This window comes from Theropithecus gelada, chromosome 3 (genome assembly GCF_003255815.1).
Source record: "Theropithecus gelada isolate Dixy chromosome 3, Tgel_1.0, whole genome shotgun sequence".
Lineage (NCBI taxonomy): Eukaryota > Metazoa > Chordata > Mammalia > Primates > Cercopithecidae > Theropithecus > Theropithecus gelada.
This window is the reverse complement of record NC_037670.1, coordinates 75,842,271-75,854,546: the sequence shown is the minus strand read 5'-3', so window position 1 is coordinate 75,854,546 and position 12,276 is coordinate 75,842,271. Positions and strand designations below refer to the sequence as shown.

Here is a 12,276-nt window from a genome sequence, read left to right as displayed (position 1 = left end):
ATGTCTATTGTATATTTTGGTAAAGTCTTATATAGTTTTCTTCACCTAAGTTTCTAAGATGTTTTCCATTGGGATTACTCCAGAGTAGTTTACATTTTCATTGCTACTGTTAAATAATCTTTTTATTTTCCATTTTGTAATTAATTATTGCTGACATATGGAACATCTACTAAGTTTTGTTTATTCACTATCTAGCTAAACCACATTAGCTTATCCTTTGCTTCTTCAGGGATAGAAAATCTTACTACCTATAGTTTAAAATATTTGTTTCTATCGATGAACTCTACCTCTAATGTGTTTGTAAGTTTTCCAGAACAAGGAGAAATAGTAATGGTGAATAATATGAGCATCATATAGCATCCCAGTTTAGTCTCAGTTTTTTATGGGAAAGCTGTTTTGGTATCTTCATTTTAAGAATGATGCTAGCTTGTCACTTTCTGGCAGATTTTTCTTTAATGATAAGAATGTGTCCTAGTCCATCATCTTTAACGAATGTATTAAATATTATGAAATACTATTTTAACATTATTGGGTTTAAACTGAAATTAGCATCTGGGTTTTCACATTGAGCTTATTCATGTGATATGGAGCACTGACCTGTTTCATATTTTCAAGCTCCTCTTGCTTCCCTGAGACAAATGAATATTTGAGCCAAATTCAGTGTCCATTGCCAGCAAATGCAAAGGCTTTTGTAACACGTACTTTGCTAACATTCATCATCCATTTTTCCATTTTACTTTTTATTTGCCCTGGTTTTTACCACGTATCATTATTTTTTATTATCTTCAAGGTTTCCTATAAACCGCCCCAATTTTTAGGGGAAGTGAGGCCAGGAATGAAAGAAAAAGAAAAGAGTATGTATTAATAAACAGTAGAAAGCATAACAAAGAGACACAGATAAAGTGCTACAGGAGTTCTGAGGATGCTGTAATGCCCTCCCACAATGAGGGTGAGGTGAGGAATCAGAATGGTCACCCAAACCTGACACTTGAGATGAACCAGAAGTGTTTCTATAAGGCGTAAGAAGACAATGGGAGCCTGTGCCTTTCAACAGATCTGCATCTCTCATTACCAGCTTGGGCAAATCTACCAAGCTCACCTCTTAGGCATGACCTCTAAGAGACAACAGGAATGGATGCTGACTGGGGCCAGCTATGTATCTCTTCAGAAATAATGTAAAAAGGAGGAAGTCCTTAAAAAGCCTAGGATAAATATTGTTTTCATCCATTTATAATTGAGATGTGCTTGGTATAGTCTCCTTTCAAACTGCCAAGTTTAGTTGCTCTCTGCAACCATTTCCTATGGGGATGAACATTTTACTGCAATTTCAAAAGTATCTTCAAGTACTGCCTTCTGAAACAAAAACAAAGCACCACAGAATTTCAGATCATGCACAGAAACAGTTGGCTTTGCTGCAAGATGCATCTTGGTATCTCTAAGCTTGTGCATATTCAAGATAATTTATTTCTTCCACAAATAGGGCATTTTGCAGTTAACAAAGCACTGTAATTTACATTGCCTCACCTGATTCTCAGAAGAGAATGATGACGATGACTGATGATGATGACAATGATGATTGATGATGATTGATGACGATGATATCCCCAAGTTACAGATGGGGATACTAAGGGGCAAGATGAAGATTAACCATCATGGCAAAAGCCCTCATATCAACTATCCCTATCACAAGGGTTTCTGATTCTGAATGCAACAATCTAATATGAGGTTCTCCTGCCTTCGAGAATGCTATTATAAATCCCACTATTAGTTTTATAATTATTTAAAACAATCACCTTCAAATGACTTTTATGCTCTCTCCTATGATTATTTTAATTTGGACCAAAAGTATCTGCAACTTCCTAACGTCACAGTTAGGCTTTAGAACAATTGTTTTACTTTCAACTTAAGGTTGAAATAGAATATAACAGTACAATGTGAAAATTCAGGGCAGAATCAAGATCTGAGAGCATTCCACTTTGCATAGAGCAAGAGTACAAGCTTGTATTTGGAAGAAAAAAAAGGTCCTTAACAGATTTAATTGTTAAAAGCTAATTTTCTTGAGTTTTCTTTAGCTAGAATGTTTTGCCCAAGAATGAAAGTGATGGATGGCACTTCTCAAGGTACGAAAACACCAATGTCCCAGAGTCAAGTGTCTATTCTAATTGCTGCTGCACTCCAAACAGTCCTTCAGGTTGCTCATCTGTGTTATTTTTACTTGCTAAAGCAGAGGTGTCTGGGTGATGAATTATACAAGGTGCTCTGCTCGGCACCACTGGTGTGTTATAATAAATATTGCCATGGAAAGACAAAGTAAGGAAATGGTGAATGTTTTCATAGTGTGTGATGTAGGTTTCTTTGTTTTGTTTTGTTTCGTTTTTTTTTAAAAAAAAAACAGAGAAGTAGTTATTAAATTGTAATCTAATTATAAATGGTCAAACAGGTGAATTTGGCAAAACTGTTTCAAGGCTTCAATCACAAATGTATGTCCATTCTGCCCTTCAAAATACACCTGAGAATAGCTCCTACACAAAAGTGTAACTGAGGAAGTGGAAATACCCATTTGCTAAAACGACAGTAATGTAGTGGAGCCCTAGCATCTTAGTGATGAAAGAAGAAAGGCATTATAATCAAACCTCAATTTCCATTTTTCTGCAACCTTTGATACTGCTACATTACAAAAGACACTAGTGCATTTCCCCAGTTCTCAGTAAAGACAAAATGACAGAGGGCTATAATCTGGCTTCAATTTGTTACAGTTTTCTGCACCAGTAAGGACACTGCAGAAAAGACTGTAAAGAGACAGAACTAAGGGTTTCAGGTAACTATTTCTCCCATCTTAACAGAACTCCAGTTTTCTTTAGATATCTAACATCCTGTGGTCACATAACATTCTCAGGAGAAGTATCTTATACTAATGGGTAATGGGTAATGACTAATCCAACCTCTGGACAGTCTCATTCCCTGTCCATGGCTGGGCGAGGCACAGTCAGAGGCCACAGTGTCAGCCAAGAAAATATGAGAGAAAGTGTGCTGAAAGTCTTTGAAAAACACTTCTACACACCTAGAAGAGATCCACCGGAAGAGATGGCCTCTTGTTCCTCTGAATATGTGAAGGTAGCCATCATCTTGCTACCAGACACAGAAGAGAAAGATGAAAATAACTTGGGTCCCTAATGACATCGCCGAACAGGTATGCTAACCAGCTCTAGGATCTATACAACTCTGGACTTATGCAATACATGTTCCTAGCAGGACATTTTGAGTTAGGATTTCTACTATTTGTAGCTGAAATTGTCCTAACTGCTGCATTATTAGACCAGGGCTGGGGTGAGCCTGTACACCATCATGCTCACAAGTTATGTCACACCCAGAAAATATAATCTAATTCTAGTGTGCTATGTCCATAACTGGGACATTTCTTTTCATTATTAAAATCCTTCTATTGGTTTCCACTACCTGTAAGGTAAAGTCAAAACTCTCTGCATGGCAAATAACTTGTGATCTGACAGCTGCTTCTTCTGCTAGCACCTCTGCCCTTTGCTTCCTCCCTCAAACCCTCTGCATTAACTACACAGAACTAGAATTCCTCGAAGCTCCAGATCTTCTAAGCTCACCAATTCTCGCTACCTGGAATTTTCAACAGCCGCCTCCCACCATCCACACAGTCATGCCTGCCCGATACCTCTTTGTCTTTGTTAACCCCACACGCTGGTATCGCTTCTTCTCTATCACATCTTCCAAGACTCTCCTTTCCACAGCCCTACCCAGTTCTTCACAAACCGAAGGAACCAATATTGCCTCCCAGAGACATGAACGTGACTCAAATGTAATGTTACAAATGGAAAAATGTTTTATAATCATTTATTTATGTAAAGGACCCCCCAGTTAGCGTGAGCTGCCTGAGGATGGGGAATGGGTTCTAAATCCATGTCCGCAGTGAACCTGATCCTGACTCATAGAGGAACCCTAGTTATTAAGTAAATAAATGAATGAGTGAGGAAAATAAAATATCTTAGCTCTATCTGACATCAGAATATAATTGGGTAAGGTTCTACCTATTCAAAAGAGAATAACTGGCCCATTTGTACCAGAAATCAAGTATTCCAGCCACTCATCAACAATTTATTCATTTATTTATATTTTTACTTTTTTGAGGCAGAGTTTCATTCTTTTTACGCAGGCTGGAGTAAAATGGGGTAATCTCGGCTCACTGCACCCTCCGCCTCCCGGGTTCCAATGATCCTCCTGCCTCAGCTTCCTGAGCAGCTGGGAATACAGGCATGTGCCACCATGCCTGGCTAATTTTGTATTTTTAGTAGAGACAGGGTTTCACCGTGTTGGCCAGGCTGGTCTTGAACTCCTGACCTCAGGTGATCCACCCACCCCAGCCTCTGAAAGTGCTGGGATTACAGGCGCGAGCCACCATGCCCAACCAACAATTATTTCTTTCAGGACAAGTGCTTTAATAACAACAACAAAAAATAGCTACCATTTCTTTTTCCACAGCTAGAAGCTGGGCATCTTCTTAATGACTTCACATTGATAATAAGCACATGTGTATTTATCTGTGCCATGCCTCCTGTCTTCTGTAAGGGCACCACTCCCTGCCCCCTCCACTCTCACTGACCCTGCACACACAAATATACCTCTTCTTTTGAAGACTTGCTCCTTTCTTGAAATAATCTGTTTTCATGCTGCTGCTAAAGACATACCCAAGACTGGGTAATTTATAAAGAAAAAGAGGTTTAATGGACTCACAATGCCCCGTGGCTGGGGAGGCATCACAATCATGGTAGAAGGCAAAAGTCAAGTCTTACATGGCAGCAGGCAAGAGAGAATGAGAATGGAGCAAAAGGGGTTTCCCCTTATAAAACCATCAGATCTCATGAGACTTATTCACTTACCATGAGAACAGTACAGGGGAAACCATCCCTATGATTCAATTATCTCCCACTGGGTCCCTCCCATAACATGTGGGAATTACGGGAGCTGCAATTCAAGATGAGATTTGGGTGGGGACACAGCCAAACCATATCATCTCGCAATCTTCAATCCTGTTCTTCTGACTGGGGCTGCCAATTATCCAAGCCAGGCTATGGGGATATGTGACCACGTCCAGGTCCCTAAGTATTCTTCTTTGTAATTTCTGAAATTGAAACTAAGAGAAAATATGTCTTGCTCACAAAAGAGCCTCATGAAAAAAGCAGGTTAAAAAGAAAAATTTAACCAATATATAGAAGATAAAGAAACAAGGGACACTGTTCCAGGCCCTAGATCCAGCTGTCGCTTATGCCAGAGCACCCTCCTTGCCTCACCGAACTTTCAGTTTGCTCTCTTCTTCTTTTTTTTTTTTTTTTTTTTTTTGGAGATGGAGTCTCACTCTGTCACCCAGGCTGGAGTGCGGTGGCGCAATCTCAGTTCACTGCAAGCTCCGCCTCCCGGGTTCACGCCATTCTCCTGCCTCAGCCTCCCAAGTAGCTGGGACTACAGTCACTCGCCACCACACCTGGCTAATTTTGTATTTTTAGTAGAGACGGGTTTCACCATGTTAGCCAGGACAGTCTCGATCTCCTGACCTCATGATCCGCCCACCTCGGCCTCCCAAAGTGCTGGGATTACAGGTGTGAGCCACCACATCCGGCCCCAAAATTACCCATCTTCTAACTAGGACAACATCCATTATCTCATTTAAGGCTCCAACCAACTGTGCACAGCATGTACTATCTTTATCTCATAAATAAGGAACCAGAGGCTCAGAACAGAGAAGAAACATGCCCTAGGCATAAAGCCAGTGACCAAGATGGGTCATTCAGATGCCCAAAGGCAATCACTCTACTTTCTTGCCTCTTTCTACACTGTCTCTCTCTCTCTCTTTTTTTTTTTTTTGGCTTCCTAAATTCCAGTTTGAGCTCAGTAAACTCAGACATTATGCAAGTAAGTAGGTCCTCCCTTCACTAATAAACATAGATGCCATTGCTCTTGATTAACTCCTGAGAGTGTTACAGACTTCAACTGAATAACCTTGACGAAGTGCTCTGAGAATGTAAATAGACATTATTTTGGACCATGCTATTAGAGGTAACATTTGCTTCTTGCAATGTCAATAATTAGGAAGCAGGAAATAGTGCTTTTTTTTTTTTAAAGCAACCTTAGAAAATGGTACATAAATATTTGGTATTAGTAATTAATTGAACATTAATATGTTTGCTTTAGACACCAAAATATAATTGTTATTTCAGAAGTGGGTTTCCTCAAGAGATCAAAAATTAAAATCAAAAGAGAAACCCTTTCTAGAAAATTGGATCTTTCTACTTTTGTAAACATCCTTTCTCTCCACCAGTTAGAGTTTTAATTGAGTATTTCTGTAGTCTTAGCACTTCTTTATAGAACAAAAGTGACCATAGTCTTCAAGATTAATTATTAACACAAACCTGAGAAGTGCTCAGAACCATGAACTTAGGAATGGAGAAAAACAGACATATATAAGCCAAGTGAAGATAGATTTGTGTGTAAATCTAGTTTTCCTCAGAAGCAAAATAGGCATTTCTTTCAACATAAGGGTGTATTCAGATTAGCTCTGCATATTAGTAACTTATTTAATATGGCAATGGGCAAAAAGCAATCAATTAAAAAGCAATTTTGCTCTTACCACAGGGTGTTTTATCATTTGATGTCTAGCATTCAATCAGAATGTAACATTCTTTTAATATTTTATGAGCAGAAAACAACTCATTTTGGCATGTAGGCTTCAGAAACATGAGTGTTTTTTGTAAGCCTTGACAAATTTCCAGAATGGGCTTTGCAGATGATGGCAAGCAACAAGTCAAACTAAAAACTTAAACTTACAACTATTACAACATTGGGGAAATTATGCTTCAGGACAGATGATGGGCATGTGTTAAAAAACATAATGACAAAACTCATAGGAAAAAATATCAGTCCCAGCTCATTCTCCCACTTTCTGAAGTGTGTAGGAAGTTTTCTGAACTCCCTCAGGGACAAGAACCACATCTGGTTCCTTTGTACCTGCAGTGTCCCTCATAGTCTGTGGCATGTTTTAAGTACTGGATAGATTTCATTGAACAAATTAATAAATGTGTTTGTAATCTTAGGTGAAGAGAGACTGCTTTGACAATGCCAGGCCTCAGGCGTCCAAGCCCAGTCTTGATGCAGAAACCAGGCCTGAGTGAGTCATGGCAGAATGTCGGGAGTCTTCTCTCCACCAGAAGGTGGGAGATGGAACAGTCTTCAGTGCACTTCCAGGGACCCGCGAGGTGTTTGCCTTCATCTCCACTCTGTTATTTCAGCCCACAGAGTTCTGTCCTGATTCCTGGATTGACCACCAGATACTCAAAAGGCCAGGGTGCCACTCTGCACCTGCCAGAGGTCAAGCCCTATCCCCTATTCTGTCTCCACCCCATCCCCAAGTACAAAATGAACACTCATCTGAGGAGGACTACCTGCCCAGACTCTTGCCAGCTGAGGTCCCCTCTGCCCACTGGATGGGGACCCAGTGACCCAGAGGCCAGCCCACGTCAGGGTCATGTTTACCCTGCCTGCACCTGCTCTGGAATTCAGCCATCTCTTCCAAGCTATTTCCCCCAGGCTGAATACAAGCTGTTCCCAAAGAGCTTCTCTCACTGAGATCACTGCAATTTCAGCCAGAAAATGAACACAACTACTCAAATCACCACCCCAAATACTACCAATCCATTTCTAGACATTCTGCTCTGGAGAGAACCTGGAGGTGTAGGAGCACAGTGTGGTTTCTGAGTAATTCACTCAGGGACACAAGGCCCTAAAGTAGCAGAGTTGAACTCAGTTCCCCTCTATTACCAGCAGTCTCCACCTCCTACACCAGATCACTCTTCTTTGTTTACTTTTAGCAGGACAGACATATGTCCCTTGGGCAAAGGAGAAGAGCAGATAGCTGGGCATGGCACGTCATAGAACATGAGTGAAGGCACATAGACAGTGTGCCTTCTGCTGCCATCAAGATGAGCATAAACAGCTAAAGGGTGTCATCAGAAAGGAGGAGACAACGAAGGGCAGTGCAGAGCAGTACCTTGGACACAGAAATACCCATCTGGTAGAACACCACTACTCACTCCAGTTCCTGAAAATTAACTAGATGGTCCAGACATGCTTTCCAGCCAGCAGCCTTCACCAATTTCTCCCATGAAATTGAGATAAACATGAAACAGTCACAGTTATCAGATGGAGAAATTCAGCAGTATTTGTTTGATTTAGGACTTACATCCTTAAGCTGAGTAAACAGTAAGTGATACTGCAGACTGAAATCTCAGCGAGTTAAGTATAATTAGGGAGAAGGATAACTCAAGTCAAGGATCCACGTAAACAGAAATGTTCACATTGGGTGAGCTATAAACCAGAGTAGATGAATGCAGAGATCTCTCAGGTTACATTGCTACTGTTCCAATGCAAAAATGCTCATGTTTCATGTCAACATCGGCTGCTTCCTCCCATGAGCCCTCACTGGAAGATGATAAAGGTTCCCACTTGGCCAAGCAGGCTCAATTTCTTAGTATTTTTCCTTACTAAGTATTAAATTTTCTAGTTTATTTCAGCAGCACTTGTAGTCAGTTCTACACTGTAAATAAAACATAACTCTTTGTCCAATGTAATCATCGGATTCCTCCCATTAATCATTTCAGGCCATTATTTTAAGCTCTCAAGCAAGCAACTGAATATTTATATTTTCACAGTAATACCAAACACCCCAACATTTTTCTGTTGTAAACAGTCTTTTCTGGTGCTCATGTGATTAAGCCTGTAAGGAAAGATTTATATGTGTGTTGGCTTCTAAATGTTGGATGGAATGGAAGTAAACCACTTTAAGAAGACTCAATGTCAACAATGATAACGAGGACAGGTTAAATCATATCCACCGTCATAGGTTAAAGCCAAATTATGCCAATGAATGAAAGGCAAGAAAATTCTCATCCTTTCTTTTTCTGTATGTACTCTCATAAATTTTGTGATATAAGAAAAAGAGCAATAAAAATATTGCTGACCACATTTTTCATTTTCAGCTACCTATTTTCTTTAATAATTTCTTCTTTCTTAGAGAAAGTATTCCAAACAACAGAAACACTGGGAGCAAGAGAATTTCATTAAGGTATTCAATTTTTCTTTATAGAGAAAAATTGCTTTGAAAGAAAGAAAAGGATCTACTGGTAGGTTATAAACTGGAATTTTAAAAAAGAAATCCATAGTTTTTTTTTTTTTCCTCAACAGAAGCCTGTTTTAATATGTACTCATTTACATGATATTTGAAACTCAGCCACAATATCTGTAAATTTCTCCATTCCCATAGGTTTTAATCACATTTACTTCCAGAGCAGACATGCAAAAGCATGTATTGTAAACCTGAGCCAAATAATAATCAACCTATGCACAGTGATGACCATAAGAAGCTGTCGGCGTCTTGGGATTTCTTCATACAGGTAGGGGCACAACCCTGGAAGCTGGGACTCTGCCAGGCTTCACACCCATGTGGGAAATAAGTATACTTACGCAACTCGCCCACTTTCAAGATCTCACACAGCATCTTGGTCAGCTCTATACTACTGCGGCCAAAGGGACATTCATGCTTATCTTCTCGGCTACTGTTCTCAAGCACAATCTGTAATGGGAAAGGGAACAGATTAGAAAGGCAATTCAATTGCAGAAAACATTAAGAATATCAACTTCATTCCAATAGGTGAATACACAGATCCACTTCAGATCCCCAAATGAAGACTCCCGGGGCCAGGACAAAATAGTACTCCAAATATATAGGACCTAAAAGTCTCATTTTCCCCCACTAAATCTTTGACAACCCTCTTCAACCCTGGAAGAGGATATTTTGCTTGTTGGTTCCCCATTTACACAGAGGAGCCTGTGGAGAGCGTTTTGGAATAGTACAATAAAGACTTTTTTATTTCAGTGACCAAACAACTCTCTCGTCCTCCCATTTCTATCCTCTTTTCTTGGGAATAGTAACTCCTTCTGTGACTTCAATCTCAAACCTCAATAGGGTATTTTCCAAGGAAGTCCATATTCTTACAAGCTCTTCACCCTCTGGCATCAGTTGAATAAATCATGCCTGGAAAATGTGACATGATGGACCAATCAGAGTCCTTTCCTGAGACTTCATACTAAGAAAAACTGGGGCCGGGTATGGTGATTCATGCCTGTAATCCCAGCCCTGTGGGAGGCCAAGGCGGGTGGATCATTTGAGGTCAGGAGTTGGAGACGAGCCTGACCAACATGGCGAAACTCCGTCTCTACTAAAAATAACAAAAGCATCTGGGTGTGGTAGCAGGTGCCTTTAATCACAGGTAGAGGGCAGGCTGAGGCAGGAGAATCACCTGAACCCAGGAAGTGGAGGTTGCAGTGAGCCAAGGTAGTGCCACTGCACTCCAGCCTGAATGACGGAGCGAGACTCCACCTCAAAACAAAAAACAACAACAAAAAAAAAAAAAGAAGGGAAGGGAAGAAGGGAAGAAAAGAAAGGAAGAAAGGAAGAAAAAGAAAGAAAGAAAGAAAAGAAAGGAAGGAAGGAAGGAAGGAAGGAAGGAAGGAAGGAAGGAAGGAAGGAAAGAAAGAAAAGAAAAGAAAAGATAAGAAAAGAAAAGAAAAGAAAAGTAAAGTGGCTCAACTATGCTGACGGTGCCCCTGGGGTGTGGACTTAGGAGTTTAGGAGTTACCCGGATGTTGGCCCTTAGAAAAAAAGGAAAATAAAACTAAAATGCAAAGTAAAACAGAGAGGAGAGGCAGCGAGAGACCTAGAAGTGTTTGAGACTGGTTCCACCTGTTCCTACTGGTCCCCTGTTCCTATAGCACAGCTACTTCCCTGTCTTTCTCCTTTGGTTGCTCAATCCCTCCTCTGAAAATCCTTTTGTCCATCTAATAAATTATCCTCTTTTCTTAAGCTAATTTGAGATGTTCCTATCACTCTCAACTAAGGAAATTACTCTACACATAGATGGAACAAAAGCAAAACAAAATAACAAAACTCTCAAGTTATAAAACGTTATCCATGTCTAAAGCTGCCTCTCCAAAACTCATCCCCAGTAAGAGTTTTCTGGGACTTCCTTAATAGCTACAGCACTTTGAATGACCATCTCTCAGTAGCATCTACAATGCTGCTGTGCAGTGACTCATTCTGTCACCTCCACAGACTATGAACTCTTTAGTGGCAGGGACAGGTGTTTTATTCATGTAGTCAACAGTATTAATTGAGCACCTATTATTTACCAGGAAGATGGCTGAGCTCCATAAAATAGACAAGGGCCTGACCTCATTGAGCATTCATTCTAATTGAAGGACACAAAAACAAAAGACGTAGTTACACAGTTTATCGCAAGTGCTATGAAAATAAAATAATAACTTGTTGAGTGACAGAGAGTAACAGGGAATACTTGGGGAGGGGAGTTTAGATAACCAGGTGATCAAGGAAGGTTCTCGGACTATTGAGAATCAAGCAATGAGAAAGATCTTGCTATGTCAAGGTATATGAGAAGGAACATTCCAGATAGACATGAAGGTCAGAGCCCATTGAGGTGAGTTTGGCAGTGGGCTGGCCTCCTCAAAACATATGCACTCAGTCTGCCCAAGCACAGAGAATTTCACTTCACTCAGCCTGAATCACCCTTTTCCTTTTCAGGGAACCCATTCTGGAAAGCAGGAGGGGAGAACAACTAAGTTCCATTAATCAGTGAATTTTATTTCCCTTCTAAATGTTTTCTGAGACAGCCAGATTAGAGAGCTAATCTGAAGCTCCTGATGATGGGAGAAATGAACTGAAAAAAAGAAACAGAGCCAGAAGACAGTACATAAAGAAAAGACAGAAGACAGGTAGTTTTCATCGGCTCCCAGAGAGCACATTCCCTTGTATTTCACATTAACATTCTATTAACATTTCATGAGCACATTAATATTTAATGAGGCTGTGATCTGCATACACTGTAGGTAGAATTACTGCAGCCAATAAATGCTTGGGAAACATTTCCAAGGCACAGTTTATTACCAGGCGCTAAATTAAGTAGTAATTTAAGTAATCAATATGTAAATCAGCTTGGAGAAGCCCTGCTCTTTATTTTTTAATGCACCATCCATCTTATCACATTTACCCACGTATAGAAAAATAAACCTGCCACCTTCTTGACTGATTTCCGTTGTCAAGGCAGACACAAATACTTAAAGCTATGTGTGTAACTCTTGAGATCAACTTTCTTACAAAAATACTGTAAAAAAGATTGTAATTATGAA

General features: G+C 40.1%; 1 protein-coding gene across 4 annotated transcripts in view; it reads right to left on the bottom strand.

Annotated features, from left to right (window-relative positions):
* The window catches only part of ELMO1 (engulfment and cell motility 1), a 584,323-nt gene that overhangs the window by 231,275 nt on the left and 340,772 nt on the right, over positions 1-12,276 (bottom strand). For all 4 annotated transcript variants that reach the window (XM_025378540.1, XM_025378539.1, XM_025378538.1 and 1 more), the window contains one exon: positions 9,538-9,646. In XM_025378540.1, coding sequence (XP_025234325.1) covers positions 9,538-9,646 — 109 coding nt within the window. The remainder of the gene's footprint in view (positions 1-9,537; positions 9,647-12,276) is intronic.